General features: G+C 32.9%; 1 protein-coding gene across 2 annotated transcripts in view; it reads left to right on the top strand.

The window, feature by feature from the left end:
• Positions 1 to 20,399, top strand: part of SLC6A15 (solute carrier family 6 member 15) — a 72,771-nt gene that overhangs the window by 30,304 nt on the left and 22,068 nt on the right. For both annotated transcript variants that reach the window (XM_045365665.2, XM_045365663.3), the window contains exons 6-11: positions 6,339 to 6,449; positions 9,640 to 9,881; positions 10,173 to 10,365; positions 12,320 to 12,512; positions 15,809 to 15,968; positions 19,389 to 19,551. In XM_045365665.2, coding sequence (XP_045221600.1) covers positions 6,339 to 6,449; positions 9,640 to 9,881; positions 10,173 to 10,365; positions 12,320 to 12,512; positions 15,809 to 15,968; positions 19,389 to 19,551 — 1,062 coding nt within the window. The remainder of the gene's footprint in view (positions 1 to 6,338; positions 6,450 to 9,639; positions 9,882 to 10,172; positions 10,366 to 12,319; positions 12,513 to 15,808; positions 15,969 to 19,388; positions 19,552 to 20,399) is intronic.

Here is a 20,399-nt window from a genome sequence, read left to right as displayed (position 1 = left end):
TAGTAGTAGCAGTAATAGTAGAAGTAGTCATAATAATAATAATAATAGATGATAAAGATGTTTCTGACAATAATTATGGTAAGAACAATCATTGAAGCCAATATTTATTACAAATTTATTTTGCTTTGGGTACTGTGATAACTACTTTTTATGCTTTATCCCATTTAATTATAAAAACAACTCTTGAGAAGTAATTTTGATTTTCAGAACAATTTTACAGATTTAAAATAAACAGACTTGAGAAATTAGGTTGACTTATCCAAAGTTTCATGGCTACTAAGTTCTAGTATTTGGAGTCAAATGCAAGTCTGTCTAAATCTAGAGCCCGTGTTCTTTAACACAACACTATAATGTCTCACCCTGTCCTAGTCCCAACAATTAGTGAATTCTTTCAGGGCAGAAGTCTGTCTGATTCATCTTTGCTTCCTGTTACTTTATATTTAATTAAAATTTTTAGTGACTTTTTAACTTGTAAATTGTAGCTGATTTTACATTTACCTTCCTGCAGGAAACTCTGTATCATTTTGTCTTTTGAATTTGTGAATATACTTGATAACACATCTAAATATCTTTAAGTCTTTGGCAAATGTTATTGTATTGTATGACTAAATAACTTCAAATTGTTCAATTGTGTGTCTTCCACTACGTCAGAACCACATTCCACTCACATTATAAATGAAGGAATAGATTCTTAAATAAGACCTAAACATATTGATATGATTCCTAACATAATATCATTTGGTAGAAAGAAAACCAACTGTGGTCATCCAGAGAAGCTCGAAAACTCTTGTACTCAAGTTCTGTTACTACCACGTTTTGTTTCTGTTTCTTCTTAGTCTGTGTCTTAGCATCACTTAAAGAACTATGCATCCTTTTCTTATCACAGAATCTTGGGCTTGTTTTTCTCATGTCACATAGTATAAATTTATATAGAAAATGTAATACAGTTTATTTAGTGCATACACTCATTATTTTAATGAGAATGCTTCAGGAAAAGACTAGTATTTGGGCAATATTTGAAGAAAGAATTTAACAGGCACTGATGGGGAGAAAGCAAGCTGTAGGTAATATGAGCAAAGATGTGGAAGCCAAAATAGTCACAATTCCTCAATCTGAAACAATGAGTTAAGTATAATAAGAATGACTTCATGAGGAATTAAATGTTAAGCTTTGTGTTTACCTACTAAACAGAAAATGCCCCCAAATAAACAGCGTCACAAGTACTGAAGAGAGAAATATTGTTTAAGGCTAGGACATGGAAAAACAACTTAGAGGATTTAGCAGCTAAAAGAAGAATGAGTCAGCTAGTGATGTGCTTGGTCAAACCACATAGTCATACATGCATATACATATACCGCAAAATGCTAAGTGGAAACTGCATGAATTAAAAGAGGGGTATGATAGGAACATTGTCCTTTGGGCTAGGTAGGCACATATCAGTTGGACCACATCTGCAATAGTGGATTTTACTGAAATCTTGTATTTTCCTTTTTATTATGAGAACTTTCAGCTCTGTGATCAAAGTCTTCAAATAGTTAAACAAAAGAAGAATAGGGCTGCTTTGTGTGACCATAGAAAGCAAAACTATGATCAAATATTGGCTATTATGGAGGAGGTTGTGATGGTGGTAAGCCTTCAAAGAAAGAAAGGCCTTTCAAGAATCAAACTTGACAATAATGAAATCAGTTGCCTCAATGGTAGAGAGCTCAGCATCATTGGAGGTGGTCACACAGAAGTGGCATGTGCCCTAGTTATAGCATCTAATAAAGGGATGCCTGTCTCAAATATGGAGGATAGAAATGAGCAGCTCCAAGCTTTCTTCGAACTCTAAGGTAGTATTTTCTACTCCGACTACTTTTCTATTGTTACTATTACTATACTGAATACTGTGCATACATTAGCTTGTTTATTCTTTCTGTCAGCTAGATAATTTATGTGTTTTATCCCCATTTTACTGCAAAGTTGACAAGCTCAGGAAAAATAAATATTTGGCCAGAATTAAGCAACCAATACATGATAGACAGGGCTAAAACTGGACTATAAAATTTTCAAAAAGAATGATACATTCTGAAGGTATATTTATAATAAACATTTTCATATGTAAAACAATGGTTTTTGTTTTCGATTTTTTAAACAGTTTAGTAAAATGAAAATGTTTTATACATGTTTTATACAATCTTTTGAATGATAAAATAGTCTCTCTTACTAACATACTTGCTTCTACAGGCATAACAGTTGTCAAGGCCCAGGGGGGTCTTAAAAATCAGTCAAAGGAACATGTTTCATTGTATCATTTCCCAGTTTTAAACATGTATACTTCTTGGCCAATGAGTAAGAATGATTCACCCATTCATTATTATTTTGAGAAAATATTTATTAAGCATTTACTATGTTCTAGACACTGATCTAGTTTAGGAAATACAGCTAACAAGGTAAACAATGTGCCTGTCCTCATGGAGTTTCCATTATAGTGGCAGAGGCAGCAAACAATAAACACATTTATAAAATAACTTCAAGTTACAAAACATAAAGCATGGAAACAAGAAAGTGGTTGGTATACATATAGTCAGTAGGTTGAATTTAACTCATTTTAATAATATTATGCAACTGGCTATTTTGGTCTAATAAGATTAGAGCCATATGACCGGATGCAAATAATTTGTGTTTAAAAATGACACAGATATTTATGTAACCTGCTGACTCCTAAGACATATCTTTTTAAATCATGGAATTTAATAATGAAATATTTTGTCCTCTTACCTGCTCACAGAGGAATACAATTGATGGGTTGCCTTCTTAATATCACTTAAATGTTTGAAATACTGACTTATTTTTCTCCATTTTGTGGGCTTGAAATGTTCTTGTAACTTACTAGGAAACTGTGTTAGAGTTTTATTGAATACAGATCAGTGTTCTTAAGAATTTAAATGTTTGTTGAATTAATAAATGAAAATCAAAATATCTGGACATATAATTAGAATATAATTTTCAAAATACTGCAGAATAAAGATAAGCTTGCAATTTTAGGAATTATGTGCAGGAAGAAAAACTCAAATTCCTGTAAATCCTATCTCAATGAACAATGTATTTGAATATCTGCTGTTTGTCAGGCACTGATGGATATGCCTATGAGGCCACAGTCTGTCCTCATGGAACCCATAATCAATGAGTGAATTGTGTACAAGAAGAAAAACTTAAATTCCTGTAAGTCTTATCTTAATGTGCAATATATTTTAGTATTATATTATTGAACAACAATAGTACAACATATTGTAATGATGATTAGAACAGACTAAGTAGAGTAACAGAAGCACATAGAAAGTGTGTAATAGTGGCCAGGCGGTGGCTCACGCCTGTAATCCCAGCACTTTTGGAGATCGAGGCAGGTGGCTTGCCTGAGCTCATGAGTTTGAGACTAGCCTGGGCAAAACAGTGAAACTCCGTCTCTACTAAAATACAAAAAATTAGCCGGGCATGGTGGCAGGTGCCTGTAATCCCAGCTACTCGGGAGGCTGAGGCAAAAGAATCACTTGAACCTGGGAAGCAGTGGTTGCAGTGAGCTGAGACTGCACCACGGCACTCCACCCTCAGCGACAGAGTGAGACTCGGTCTCCAAAAAAAAAAAAAAGAAAGAAAGAAAAAAGAAAGTGTGTGATAGTGTAGAGTCAGCAATTGTAATTAAACTGGATTAGGAAGAAGGCTTCACAGGGGATGTAAATTTTGGAGCAGGGTTTGATGGTTGAAGAGAAGTTCACCAGCAAGTTCACAGAGAACTGTGTGTAGGCACAGATAACAGCATGTGCAAAGCTCAACGACTGCTGAGTATTTCTGTGTGACTTTTACATACAACTTGTGCAGCTTGTGGAAGATGAAGGATGATATGCAAATTGGTTGATGATATTGAAGGATCTGTGAACTCTTGTAAAATGATGGGCTGTTACCTAGCAAACAGTGTGGAACATTTGAGGATTTTAAATAGTTCAGTGACAGCACCAGATTTTTAGAAAGATCACTCTGGCAAGTGTGAAAGATGGATTTCTGGGATGCAGAGGAAAGCTAACAGAGTCTGGAGGCAAGATGAGCAGGAAACTGTTTTCATACTGAAAGGTATTGTGCTATTGAGAGGGGAAGCAAAGGGACAGATGTGAGATTTCTGTGGTAGAATTAGCTGGGTGTGGTGATCAGTTGGTTTACGGGATTTGAGGAAGAAGGACATACTAAGGATAGATTAGAATATTTTAGCCTGGAATAATATGAGTACAGGAAGAATCTTTTCTTAGTACCTAATTAGAAATCATATTAAAAATATAAAGATAAAATATAAAATTAAAAAGGTATATTTTATTGGATAAAATCATAATCTAACTAGACTTTATAATGTATAATCTTCATTACACTTATATAAAAGTAGAATTAATAAAGCAGTACATTTGAGTTTCGTTTTAAAAGGTAAAAACAAGCTATTGTTCAAAAGTAAATCCATACTTCTGGCTAGCCTCAACATTTGTGAAGAAGAATCATAAAGGTGATAACTTTAATTCAAGTGAGATCAAGGCAACTGCCAAATTTAATGAATGCCAGAAGTAGGCAGGGAGAATGAAAAAAATCCATCTGAAAGCATTCTGATTTTTTGAAAAAATCAAAAAATTTGAGTGAAGGATTAATCAAAGGATTAAACCAATTTGAAATTATTTAAAAATTATGTTCATTACAACTAATTAAGTTAAAATATAATTTAGTTTTAAAATATTGAGTTCTAAAGTATGCTCACATTTTATCCATATTTTTTCCTTAGAGTGTGCCACGGGTTTAAATATGATTCTTAAGTGGGTAAAAGAGAGAGAGAAAGTGCCCCTTATTGTGTTGCCTTATGTTTATGTTGTTTGTAGTTATTACTGAATTCAGTATCTCTTACCTGCCCGGAGGCATCATTTGCTATGACACTTTTTCCTCCATTGTTCCCATTCTCCTTCCATTCCTTCCTTCCACAGATACATATTGTAGAGTTACTATGTCAGCAACTGTGTTAGGTGTGTGGGATTTGGTAGTAAACAGAAAAGATCTTTACCCTCACTAGCTTTTAGCCTGGTAGAAGATACAAAAAATAAACACAGAAACACATAAATAAAATGCCAAAAGTGCTAAGTACTCTAAAGAACAACAACAAACCCAGGTAATATCACTGAGGGTTGGCAGGGACAGATGGGAGAAGAGAGGATGGAAAGAGGCGTCCCCTTATTTTGGGTGGTCAGGGAAGACCTCAGGGAGAAGACGAAGATGAGACTAAAATAGTAAGGAAGAGCAAGTCATCTGCAAATAAGGAAGAGGTGCTTCTGAAGGAAGGTGCAGCCCTGCACCCTAAGGCTGGCTGAGCTTGGTAGACTCACAGGATAGCAAGGGCCTGCGTGGCCAGAGCTCCATGGGAAGAGTGGTGGGCAGGCAGGCAGGCACTGTGGCGTAAGGCTTTGCAGGCCAGAGGGTGGAATCAGCACTTCACTCCAATGGCATTAGAAATTCCTGGAGTGTTTTAAGCAGGGAAAGACATAAACCAAGGGGCAGGCAGCAATTCAGATAGGAGAATATTATGAATGGTCCAGAACCACTTCTAGATGTTTGGCTTTACCTGTGGGATGGAGGGTGGGGCCATTTTCTGAAATAGAGATGGGTGGGAACAGCTTTGAGGGAAATTCAGAAGTTTCCTTCTGGATCTGAAACATTTTAGAGACCTACTAGGCCTCCAGAGGATGATGTCAAGGAGGCAGTGACTGTCTGAGTAGCACACTTCCTTTTCTATTATAAATATTTGGTGAACTGTTTAATGGTGAAAATTGCTGAAGCGGAAAGTAAAATCTTTACACGTTTGATTGTTTGGGTTCTGGAAGATGCAGCATAGGAACAATGTTGCATTGAAAGCTTTACAGAATCACAATGAAAATTTGGTTAAAAGAAAAAGACATAGGACTTTATTTTGCTACTTAGAACAACAACAAAAAAGTAGGAATTCATTAGGTAGTTAGTGCCTGTTCATTTCTGTCTGAAATATTTCTTGTTTTATGGACTATAAGGAATCAACACTGTTGAAGCCACACCATAGCTTATGGATTTTTTCAAAGGAGATAGAATCTTTCAAATTTAAATTACATCTCAGATAGAATCTTAAGGCCAAATCACAACTCATAAACCATTCTTTAAAAATGGTTTTAGAAGTTATTAATAGTTTTATTAACCCTGTCATGAAACAGTGACTGTCAAAGTACAGAAACTAACATATAAAATCTTAACTATAAAAATATAATTGTCATTGCATCTCACTTATTTTTGTTTTTCTTTCTTTGCAGATCGTATATTTTAGTTCTCTGTTTCCATATGTGGTACTTATATGCTTCCTCATCAGAGCATTCCTTTTAAATGGTTCAATTGACGGAATTCGCCACATGTTTACCCCTAAGGTATGTACCGTATTTCTATTTAAGGCTTATGATCATGAAAGCTTTATGTTTATTGGTAAAATGTTCTAAGTTATGTTTAAGGAATAATTGTTCTAATATATGTACATTAAACTTTTAAAATATAATTTTTAACCAGTCTAGAAAAACCAGCATTTTTTTATGTATAATTATAGCCATTTATCTCCATTTTCTAGATCCCATTTTGATTTTAGAGTGAGGCTACCACTATTTCAACTTCAAAAATCCCTCTTTTATAATAAATTTGTTTCTAATTTTTATACTGATTTAACTGCAATTTTTCAGTCTTCATTTACTCTTTCCCCTTTCTTCTAGTGCTTTTTAATCTTTTTGTGTTATGGACCCATTTCAAAAAGTGACGAGGATTTTCTTACCAAAAAAAAGTAGTGAACATATTAATTTGCTTAGTGTATCCGGAGGTTGACCGATCATCTAGAATCCATGGACCCTAAAATAAGATTAAGAACCCTAAAATACTCTCTCAGAGAAAATTAGTGTTTTCTTTTCTTAGTGACTTTTTTTGAGGTTTTGTAGTTTTGTATCTTCTGGAAGAATATAGTGATCAGCTTGTGAAATTCTGTAACTTCTATAGATGCATATATATTTTAGGAAAATGCTCATTAGACGCCATCAAGGGCTCAGAACTTATAATCCATCATGCAACTTAGTAGAGCCAAACTCAACACTAGGCACATTTAACCTGGTTAATCATAACTGTGGACTTAATCATAACTTCTTATATTGATTTAACAGGAAACAAATAAGTTTTTGATAGTATATATATGTGTGTGTGTGTGTATGTATATATGTATATATATAAAAAATTCACTGAAATGAAGGTGATCCCCATTATTAGTTTGCTAATGCTATCATAGGCAGACATAAAGATGAAACTGTCTAAAGATATGATTTCAAAATTAGTTTAGGAATTAAAAGTTATCTGAAGGATGAATGTGCAGGCAGCATTGTGCTGTGAGATTTGGGCAGAAGGGATTAGCTTCTCTGGAATTCTTTGTCACTCCTGGCAGCTGCCTTGATACTGCGTAAAAGAAGCTGTGTGCTTTGTGCGTCTGGTTCTGAGTTGGTATTCATTCTGTAGTAGCAAAAATGCTGACACTGGTGTCTGGTTTTCTCAGCTACTTCAAATGTCCTGTTTAACATTTAGAGTTCTTGGAACTTCTCTGTGAACAACTAGTTAAGATTTATGAGTTTCAGCCACACTATAATTTAAATCTACTACAAATGGGCCATGCTTAATGACCAAAAATACTTATATGTATAATATTGAAGAAAATGTTTTCTGAGTTCAAGACAACCAAAGTTCTGTGTGAATTTCTAGAATATATTCTCTTTCTAAACTGACAATTGCTTCTGACAAAATTCTAAACATTTGATTTAACTAGATATTTTAGAATTTAAATGCTTATACATAATAATTATATATAGTCCCAGTACTGAAAACTGCAGCATGAATTAACATTTTTTACCTAGACTGGGGATCACTATTAAAATGTTAATTTTCCTTCAGCTAACTTTTCATTGAGTGTTGATAAGACTCTATTACATTTCTGTAGGATGTGATACTCAATATGAGAAGTAGTTGTAATTTTTTAAAAAAATTACATTGTTTGTGTAGGGGAGAAAGTATGTAAGCACATCCAATACTCCTGAAACAGTGAGTGGAGGTTTAGGTCAGAGATTGGAAGGGATGCTGGCAAGGTCTTTAGTAAATAGGTCTTTTCTGCCATCTAGTGGGCAAAATAGAGATAGACAATTGAGTGTATTTTAATAGAATATGATGTAGCAATGGCCAGTAAACAATATGCATATGTTAATTGCTCATAAATGATGAAGATAATCATGATTATGTTTAATAAGCATATTTCATAGATTTTAATAACCAAAATTAGTTGAAGCAATACATCCTATTGTTTGAGAGAATATGGATTTTGGAATCTACCTGTGTTCTTATTTCATCTCTACCTCAGAGCTGCTGTGTAACCTTAGGCAAGTTACATAACCTTCCTAAGACTCAGGTAAAAGTAGCAACAACTTCATGGGTTGTTGTGAATACTAAAAGAATTAAGACACATAAAATGCTTTTCAGTGTGTTTGCCACTATAGCTCGTCTATGTTATCGGTTACTGAGCATTTTTAGAGTGTGGTAGGCACTGTGGTAAGTGGTACCCTTCTTATTATTCTGATCTTTCTGTTGAAGAAGCTGAAACTCAGAGAGGACACGTCATTTGCCATTGGTTGCACTATTGTAAAATTACTAAATGGCAGAATCAGAATCTGAAACTCTCTGTAGAACTCATGTTCTTAGCCATGTTTGACATTGCTCTCAATAAAGGCAATTTGATTGTAATGGTAAAAAGAGATAAAATGCCAATTTAAACACTATTATTACTGAAATCAAACTGAATTGTTTTGATGTATTGAGGTCTGTGCCACACATGGCTGATCTGAATTGTTTCATTTAAGTTTTGATTATATACAGTGATAATTATCTAAGACATAAAGCACAACCGCATGAAATATCTGTTCAATATTTAATATCTGTTCAGTGTCAGAACTTTAGATCTGAAAGAGTATCTTATAGACAATATAGATGAATTTACTCTATTTTCAAAGAAAAATCTTTTAGTAGACTTTTAAATGAATGAAGAATACATATGTGAATATGCAAAGTACAAATAGTTCAACTCTAACAAGTTTATAATCGTTTTCTGCTTCAACCATTAGATTAACAGCAGAAAACACAAAACATGGAGTGTTAGTGAAGCAACTCTTAACTTTTATTGGTAATTGACCTGTTTTGCTATGGAAAGAAAAAAGACATAATGGGAAATTACTGAAGATAACTAATTTTTCTTCATATTCTCATTTCATATTCCCTTTCATATTCTTAAAATATTTAAAAACCACCATGTAAGTGGAAAATCCCCATGTACTTAAAATCTCCATGTAAAGGATTAATAAACTAGCTTACTCATAATTGTTTCCTAAAAATAGATGTTTATTTATGCTTAAGAATATATTATTTCCCGATTTAAATAACCTTTGGCTGCATAAATATCATTGTAATATATTGAAACAGTAAATTCTATAAAAATTAATTATTCTGAAATATTATTTTGTAGCTTATTCTATTATGTTTATTTTTAAACAGCTTGAAATAATGCTGGAGCCCAAGGTCTGGAGAGAAGCTGCTACTCAAGTATTCTTTGCCTTAGGTCTGGGATTTGGTGGTGTCATTGCCTTTTCAAGCTACAACAAGAGAGACAACAACTGCCACTTTGATGCTGTCCTGGTGTCCTTCATCAATTTTTTCACTTCTGTCCTGGCAACATTGGTGGTGTTTGCAGTTCTGGGCTTCAAAGCAAATGTCATAAATGAGAAATGCATTATACAGTATGAATATTAATTTCCATTTGCCTTTTTTCTTAGTTTTTATTTTGTTATTTATAATTTTACTGATACATGATAGCTATACATATTTATGAGATACATGTGATAGTTGGACACAAACATACAATGTATAATGGTCAAATTTGGGTAATTGGGATAGTCATCACCTCAAACATTAATCATGTCTTTGTGTGGGAACATTGCTCATTCATTAGCTTATAATGGCATAGTCGTTTACAAACTATACACCAAAGAACTCTTATGTGCTCATTTGTATGTTGTTTTATTTTTCAGAAATTCAGAGATGATCATGAAATTTTTGAAAATGGGAAACATTAGTCAGGATATTATTCCCCATCATATCAACCTTTCAGCAGTTACTGCAGAAGATTATCATTTAGTTTATGACATCATTCAAAAAGTGAAAGAAGAAGAGTTTCCTGCTCTTCATCTCAATTCCTGCCAAATTGAAGAAGAGCTAAATAAAGTTAGTAAGCCATGTTTGAGCAATAAAATAATTATCATTCAGTTGAAATATGCATTATCCAGCAGACTCCCTTCAGGAAAAGGGTCTTCAAATGCCCGAGGAAGCTCTTAAAATGCCCAGAGAAGCTCCTGGGCATTGTAAGGCTTTCACAATTTACATTCTTAATTTTAGAGAATATGTTTTCTTAAATGGTAAAGATTTGCTTTATTTTAAAAAGTTATTTCATTGATTGAGCCACAATAATTTAAAATATGAATATAAAGTGATTTTCATCATAGAATGATGATCAGTCTGAAATCTTTCTTGCTATAATATTCAATATAGAATTAGAATTATGGCTCTCATTTACATATACATCATATGATTGCTTTGATGCATGAATAATATTTAAAATAGAAATTTTAGTTGTTGCGTTCCACAAGTCATGATCAAGGTTTTGTTTTTTGTTTTTTTTTGTTTGTTTGTTTGGTTTTTGTTTTTTTAGCCGGAGTCTCACTCTGTCGCCCAGGCTGGAGTGCAGTGGTGCGATCTAGGCTCACTGTATCCTCTGCCTCCCAGGTTCAAGCAGTTCTCCTGGTCAGCCTCCCGGGTAGCTGGGATTACATGCATATACCACCACATCCAACTAATTTTTGTAATTTTAATAGAGATGGAAGAAGGGGGTTCACCATGTTGGCCAGGCTGGTCTCAAATTCTTGACCTCATGATCTGCCTGCCTTTGCCTCCCAAAGTGCTGGGATTACAGTTCTGAGCCACTGTGCCCGACTGATCAAGTTCTTTTTCTTAGCTATGTTGTATTAAGTAAGAAAAAGGTCAGCGTTAATAAATGTGCTTGTATTGGCTGCCACTGTCTCCTGTATGTCAAAAAGGGAAATATAATGGGAAATTAGTCACTATTTGCTTTAAGATAGTTAAATGTACTTGAGACTAACGTAAAGAATCATGTGTGGATATTATTCATTAAAAACGTAAAGCCATCATTAATAGAAAACCCTTGAATTTCTCAAGGAAATATTTAATTAATTACTAATATACTATTCAAAGTTTTGTTTTTTTAATTCTCATCTATCTTTATGAGGCGACACAATCAACTTGAAGTTTGGTTATAGGTACAGTTAGACGAAGTAAGTTGTTATTTTACAACTCAATATTTGTGATATTTGTAAAAATAAGCTAACATTAATATTGGCAAGTAAGTAAATTTCTTTCTGCCCAATTGGAGTATCTGTCTTTTAATTCATTTTGTTATTAGTTTTGTCTGGAAATTCATTGTGTCTCCTGAATTATGAAAACCAGCTCAACTTTTTTTTTTTTTTAAATCAGGGAGGTAGGAATATCAGAAGTAAAAAATGTAAAGATACAGATTTTTTAAATTAAAAATTGGCTTTTTATGATCTACTTATTCTGTTCACATCCTTTTATTTTGCATTTGCAGTTTTCTCTTAAAACAAGTTTATTATTCATAGTATATATATATATTTTATAACAATTGATTGAGCCACTTTGAGGTAAGGTAAAACCAAATTTTTAAAATCTTTATGTATATGAGCCAGAAATAGTTTATATATATATATATATATATATATGTATTTATATGTCTATGATAATATGTCACTATTCATATTCATAAGCTTTAAAAAAACCAAACATATTATGTATTCTTTAATATAATTTTTCATTCTAGGAGTCTTGTGAAATAGTATATACAACACAGTCGTGTACTCTGCTTAGTAATTATACACAAAATTTCATTATTTGGATCTGCTTGATCTCATTAAATCCGGGTTCTGAGAATGACAACATGATTCATCAGGTTAAGAGCTGATGTGAGCATGTCTATTTCCAGCAGCCCTGGACATTATTCAGAGTTCTTTTCTCCTCATTGTAACTGAGATATAGAGCCAATGTTTAATTATTATTCTGTACTAATGTTGCTATTTTGTGTATTTTGCAGGCTGTTCAGGGGACTGGCTTAGCTTTTATTGCCTTTACAGAAGCGATGACACATTTCCCTGCATCTCCCTTCTGGTCAGTGATGTTTTTCCTCATGCTGGTCAATCTAGGCCTTGGCAGTATGTTTGGAACCATTGAAGGGATTGTCACGCCTATTGTGGACACTTTCAAAGTGAGGAAAGAAATTCTTACTGGTGAGTATTTTTGTATTTGACTTTTCATTGAACAAAGCCAGGCCATTTTATTCTTGGTGAAAGTTTAGAGATGAAAACTGGAAAGTCTTATATTTTGAGTTTTATTAATTTCTATTATTACCATTTATTTATGATTGTATACATTGTATACATTTTAATTATATAAATTTTTATTGTATATATATTATAAAATAGGAATGTTTTCATATAAATTACATTTTATCATTTATTAATAAATATTTATTGTTATAATTCATTAATAGTAATGCATTATCAAGAATTACTGACACTAGAATAAAGTCATGGAGTGTTTGTGTATAATTTTGTATTCAAGTCAAATAATCATAATTAGAGCAGTTCAGATGCAATATTCCTATCCAAAAAGTACATAGCTGAAAATGATAAACCTAAATCCAGTTCTCATACACAGCAGCAACAGTGATTTATTACTAGTTAATGTCTCCAAGTAGAGAAGAAAATAATTTATCAATATGAATGGTAGTTAATAGGTCCAATTTACAAGTGATTCTTAAAGTACCAGTTTAATGCATCACACTCTCATTTAAGGGATATAAAAGATATAAAAAATTATAAGAGAGATACAAATATATATTTAAAAATCTCCAAAAATAATAACACTAAAATTAAAATCAGATTGCATAGATAAGACTTATAGCATGTAAAATACTGATAGAGAGCATAATGGATTTTACATGTAAGAATTCAAAAGATTCTAAGTCATCTAAATATATGATGGAGCTGTCAGAGAAAGAGATGGAAGTTGAATTGGAAAGAGGAAGGGTCTTCTCAAGGGTCAGAGGATAACTTTAGTAAACATACATAAATGGAGATAAAGGCAACAGTAAGAAAGCTAACCATATGAGAGTACAGTACAGAAATAGTACTAGTAAGTGATGTAAAATAAGATTGGATAAAAATTTTATGGATAACCTTGAATGCTGGACAATGGTGTGCATCTCCCAAAGGCTATTTCTTAGCCATAAAAATTAACTAAGAATTTATGTGTAAATAACTCTCAAATATATACGTTTATCACTTGCTGCTCTGATAAGTATGTCTGTATGTGTTTGTGCATGTGCATGTATGTGTGTGTATAAAACAATTTAATTTCAGCAGTTTGTTAATGTTGATAGCTACATATCCACAATTCAGCTGAACAGAAATGAGGAACTGCTTTATATTATTCAAGAAAGTGATTTCTACTTCTTAATATGAAAATCCATATCCTGCCTGAAATGCAAGCTAAAGTCATTTTTGTATTCTTATCCTTGCTCACCGTATCCAAACTGTCCTCTCCTGTAGTAAAGGGCTTACAGGTTAAGGAAAAAGTAACAATGTAAAGGGAAAATCACATAAAGTAGTATTTTCTAACTCCTTCTAGAAGACTTATTTGGAAAGAGCAAAAGGGAATGTACCCTCTTTCCCACTTCTTGTGTTTTGGGATCATACTGATACTTCAAATAGTAGTCATATTTGACCTCAATGAAATATTACCTCATTTTCTTTGGTAGGTGTGTTTTCTTCTCTTTTATGCAGTAAGATTTAGGCAAATGAATTACTCATTATCTTTTCCCTCACATCTCCAGCAAAACTCTTACTGTCTGTACCACTTATAATGTGCTTTTTTTATATTTGCCTCATACTGTGGTGTAATTAGGAGATAGTGAAAGTGACACAGGCTGTTGAGAAAGACAGATTTGAGTGCAAATCCAGACTCTGCTACTTCCAGCTTAGACTTTAAGCATATTACTTAACGTTCTTCGGGACCATTTCTCTAATCTGTAAAGAAAGCAATACATTGTTCAATTGGGATGTTATAAAAATTAAATGAGATAATGCAATATTATTTTATACTGTGATAAGCATTTAAATTTAATATGCAGTAGAATCCAAGTAAATGTTACTTTTCTTATTCTACATTATATGTTTACATATGATATTCATTTCTGTAAGATGTAACTCACAGCACCAGTATAGTACTTAAGAGATGGAGGTAATTTCTTCATGTAACACATACTTGCTGAAATTGTTAGGGAACATTCATATGATTGAATCCATGGATGTCTTTATTCCTTAGCTGCCATTACTACTCTACTTCTTTCAAGTTTACTCACCTCTGCCGAAATGTGGTTGAGAAATGGAATGCAGTCATCTTTTACCTTTGGAGGCTTCTCTGCTAATGAGCACAAAAAAACAAAGAGTCTAACAAAAACATGGGAATATTATATGAATTTCAAATCTTCTCTAAGTAGTAGCTGGTCAGAAATTTATGCATCTGTTTCTTAGCTATTACTAGGGAAACTCTTTTTAGATTATTTTTCTTAGATGTTATTTGGATGATCAGATTGCATAACTCCATTATAATTTGTTTCCAAACTAATCTGTTCAGGCAAGATAAAGATATAAATGTGGATTATTGTTGAGGTTTTTGGTCTGGTCAGACTTTTTCAGTTATGCTTGAAAAGTAACTATATTTCAATCAATGATATAATATGTATATTTCATAATATTATAAGCCATATTAGTCTCATTATTAATTCAAAAATTTCATCTATATTTCAACACTACAGAACATTATAAAAGGAAGAAATGACCTATGAATATTTGCTGCCTGAAGAAGTCACTTTGCTATTAATTATAGGAATAGAGTATGGAAATTTATACTTTCAAAATTTTCTGTAAATTTTGTCTCACTTATTATTGTACTTGGTAAATGAATAACTTGCTGCATACAAACGTTATATTTATAAGGAGTCATTACTTAAATTCACTATATGCATAAACAATGAATAAATTCACTATTCATAAATTCATATCAAATACATATACTTTTCACATCAATCAAGTACACTGATATGAAAAGTATATGTATTTTAACTGATGTGAAGCATCAGAGTAATCTCAAGGGAAAAAGACCTTTGGAGGATTTGTCCAATATTTTTTATAGTCACTGTCTCTAATCACATATATGGACTGAGAGGTAATAAGATCACCAAGCTCATTACAGCCCTATTTACCTTGGTAAATTTACCTTGGTAAATGAATTCAGGGAGATGAATTACTGTCTTAGAATAAATTTGTATGAATGTTGGGACTATACCCAGGTAACCTAATTCCTAGTAGGTTATATATCATGTATCAGGAAAGGTATTGCCTGTTTATATGATGGACATGTTATAAAAGTTTTAAAAGTTTGAATATAATAATTTATAATAAAGTTTAAAGGACTTGGCTCTGCATAGAGTCTCATTTTTTCATTTGTTTCTTTTGTCTAGTTATCTGTTGTCTTCTGGCATTTTGTATTGGCCTGATATTTGTGCAACGCTCTGGAAATTACTTTGTTACAATGTTTGATGATTATTCTGCTACACTGCCTCTGCTAATTGTAGTCATTTTGGAGAATATTGCTGTATGCTTTGTTTATGGCATAGATAAGTAAGTATATTTGCTTTTATGTATTCACTTTTATCTCTCTTTTGAAAACATCAATTATCAACATTCATTTCATTAAGAAGAGGAAAGAAATGAATAGAAGAAACAATTCTTTAAAAAAATCAAATTTTTTGCAGGCTCTTATTGATTCAACAGTTTTGGTAAAGTACATTTACCTATTGGGCAAATAGAATTATATAGGATGTAATAGTGTGTAGAATTTTAGAGCTTTGATTTAGTCCTGGTTATCAAAAAGTAACTTTCAGGATCTAGTAAGTATTGGCAGTGTTCCAAGAACCTTAGGTTCTTTTGAGTTGTTAATCTACATTCCACAGATGTAGTTGTTATCTACATTTCACAGATAAGGAAAATCAAGCTTAGAGAGATACCCTGTGACTTGCCTGTCACCCACCTGGACAGCGACAGACCTGGGACTCATGTCCACTTCTGTTTAACTCTAAAGCTTATCTCCTAATTATTTTGCTAAACTGATTTATAAGAGGAGTGCATGTGTCATAATGACTTATATAGCAGGACAATATTGGGAAATGATATTTTCCCAGGTGAGACGTGTATGTCATTTGCTGCACATAAACGTTATATTTATAAGGAGTCATTACTTAAATTCACTATGTGCATAAACAATGAATAAATTCACTATTCATAAATTCATATCAAATACATATACTTTTCACATCAATCAGGTACACTGATACGAAAAGTATATGTATTTTAACTGATGTGAAGCATCAGAGTAATCTCAAGGGAAAAAGACCTTTGGAGGATTTGTCCAATACTTTTTATAGTCACTGTCTCTAATCACATATATGAACTGAGAGATAATAAGATCGCCAAGCTCATTACAGCCCTAGGTAAAGTAGCAATGCATGCACCTTAAGTGAAGACCAGAGTCCTTTTAAGCAACATAAAGAATATTGTTGGTATTGAATGAGCTTTGTAACAAAGCTTTGTAACAAAGCTTTATGGTTGCCAAAAGCTCCAGGCCAGGAAGGTTAGGAGAACTTACATTTAATAATCATGTACTGTATAATAATAGTAGTAATAGCTCGTACCATATAATTCAGCAATCATGCTACTTGGTATTTACCCAAAGGAGTTGAAAACTTAAAATTCTGCACGTGGGTGTTTATAGCAACTGTGTTCATAATTGCCCAAACTTGGAGGCAACCAAGATATGCTTTAGTAGGTAAATAGATAAATAAACTGTGATACATACAGGCAGTGAAATATTATTCAATCCATGAAAAGACACAGAGAGAATTTTAATGCATATTACTTAGTGAAACAAGTCACATATGAAAAGGTTACATATTGTAAGATTCCCCTATATTATAATACGGAAAAGGTAAAACTATGGAGACAGTAAAAACATCAGCAATTGACAGGGGTTGGGCCAGATCCAGGGAAGTATAGGCAGAGCACAGAATGTTTAGCGCAGTGGGACTACTCTGTATGACACTGTAATGGTGGACACATGTCATTATACATTTGTCCAAACCCAGAGAATTTACGACACAAACAGTGAATTCTAATGTAAACTGTGGGCTCTAGATAATAATGATGTGTTAACTTATGTAGGTTCATCAGTTGTAACCAATATTCCACTCTCGTGGGAGATACTGATAATGGAGGAGGTTATGCGTGTATATTGGTAGGAGCTATATGGGAAATCTCTCCACTTTCAGTTCAATTTTGCTGTGAACCTAAAATTGCTCTTAAAAAATAAAGTCTGTAATAAAAAAATAGTCCGTGTTAACTAACATGAACCATATCTTACAGATGGGAAACTGCCCCTTCTTTTACAGGAGGATACAATATGTTAGCTGTAGAGCCAGTACTGTAACCTTGACCTTCATTTCAAGGCCAGTTTTCTCTAAGCTTTACTAGGCTACTCAAAACTCATAACCTGTACCATGATGGAATTTGATGTTGTTATTGGATTGATCTGTAAATACATTTGTAGTTTAGATTTCCATTTAGACGGTTAATTATTCATGATAAACTTGCTAAAGAATCTCTCTTTTTAATGCTAGTGTTCCTGAATAACACTATTTATAACAACAGAAGAAAAAATACTACTACTAATAGATGTATCTGTCGATTTTGTACTATATGTGAGGTAGTATGCTAAGCATCCATTGTTTATGGTTCTAGTAATAACCCTCAAAGGTGGGTATTATATTATCTTTTTGGAAAACACCAAAAATGAAACTTAGAGAGATTAAGATATACATCAAAAGAACACAGAACTGTGATCTGAAATGAGGTCTCTTGCTCTTCAAAGTTCGTATTTTTTCTAAAGGGCAGGTATAGAATTCTTACATTGAAGATGTCCTTTAAGATTCTGGAGCAACTTGGAAGAAATGAAAAAGGGAGGAGAAACATAGAGATTAAGACTGGGTCGGGCACGGTGGCTCACACCTGTAATCCCAACACTTTGGGAGGCCAAGGTGGGCAGATCACTTGAGGTCAGGAGTTCGAGACCAGCCTGACCAACATGGTGAAACACCATCCCTACTAAAAATACAAAAATTAGCCGGGCATGGTGGTGGTCGCCTGTAATCCCAGCTACTTGGGAGGCTGAGGCAGGAGAATCGCTTGAACCTGGGAAGACGAGGTTGCAGTGAGTCGAGATTGTGCCACTGTACTCCAGCCTGGGCAACAGGTGAGACTCTGTCTCAAAAAAAAAAGAAAGAAAGAATGGACTCAAGAGATATGACAATTCATAACAATTAGTTACTATATGTAGACCTTTTTAAAAATTCAGAATGTAAAAAGAAGAGTTCAGAAAATACAACATTGATTAGGTATATTTGATGATATTAAGGAATTATTATGCTTTTAATGCTGTGATATTAAGGAATTATTACTTTTACTAATTTTTACTAAAAGTAATAGAAAAATTAGTAAAAGCAATAGTTAGTAAAATTATTATTTACTAAAAAGTAATTATTACTAAAAGTAATATTTCCTTAATAGCATAGTATTAATAGCATAGTAATAATTCCTTAATGTATAATTACTTAATATTTCTTAATAATAATTAAGTAATAATTACTAAAAGAAATTATTTAGAAATTATTTATTTTAGTAATTATTACTTGTATTACTAAAAAAGAGAATAAATTTTTAATGCACTGAAAATATTTTGTTTATAGAATAGAAAGTTATCAGTAGAAGAATTCAATAATTGGCTTAAGAGAGTTTTCCCTAAATAAAAATTATAGTACTTAACTGTTTTCATTTTACTTTATAGTCATCTTCCAAGAGGAACTTTGATACAATATAAAATGTCATAGGGTATCCATGGCTAAATCTTTGTCAGACCATTAATACAATGCACATTTTTAAGGTTTAGCAATATTAAATTAAGGAATAATTAAATACTTTCTTTTTATTCAGGTTTATGGAAGACCTAAAAGATATGCTGGGCTTTGCTCCCAGCAGATATTACTACTATATGTGGAAATACATTTCTCCTCTAATGCTATTATCATTGCTAATAGCTAGTGTTGTGAATATGGGATTAAGTCCTCCTGGCTATAATGCATGGATTGAAGATAAGGTAAATACAAAATAAGGGAATTACATTTTTAAAAGGTACATAAAAAGCTTTTTTAGAGCATTTTGTCTCTGTCACAGCATTTTTTTGCTGTTAATGAATGGCATAGCTTTTATGCAAGGATATGAGATTTACGTTTGTGCCCTGCCCCAGGCATATATGATTTTTAAAATACATTGTGGATGTTTTTAACACATATGAAACACTGACCTTGTCCTTATTAAAGCAGATATATCCATCTTAACATTGACGAACCAATAATTATTGGGCCTTTGACTCTAGAAAACATATTAATCAAAACCAGAAATGTTTTAATACATTAATTTATTAAGTTGTATCCCAGGCCAGGTGCAGTGGCTCATACCTATAATTCCAACACTTTGGGAGGCCAAGGCAAAAGGATCACTTGAGGCTGGCAGCTTGAGAGCAGCCTGTGCAACATAGAGAATCCCTGTCTCTACAAAAAATGAAAAAAAATTAGCTGGGCATGGTAGCACTCGCCTATAGTCCTAGTTACTCAGTAGGCTGAGGCTGAAGGATAGCTTGAGCTCAGGAGTGAAAGGTTACAGTGAGCTATGATTACTACTGCACTCCAGCCTGTGTGACAAAGCAAGGCTCTATCAATCAATCAATCAATAAGAATTGTATCCCAGATTTTATGTAATGATGAAAAATATGTATTAGCAAAGTACACAATTTAGTAAATTTTAAAGTAAAGTTCTGTTATAACATTTATATTAGCAATAACTATTTCAATTTCTATTCTCAAGCTGAATAATAATGTAATCATTAGGTATATCTCAGCTGCCATAAAATCAAAGTGCTTATTTTCAGAGATACCTGTGACCTTT

This window comes from Macaca fascicularis, chromosome 11, assembly GCF_037993035.2.
Source record: "Macaca fascicularis isolate 582-1 chromosome 11, T2T-MFA8v1.1".
Classification (NCBI taxonomy): domain Eukaryota; kingdom Metazoa; phylum Chordata; class Mammalia; order Primates; family Cercopithecidae; genus Macaca; species Macaca fascicularis.
The sequence above is the reverse complement of the archived record's forward strand: the minus strand, read 5'-3'. Positions and strand labels throughout refer to the sequence as shown.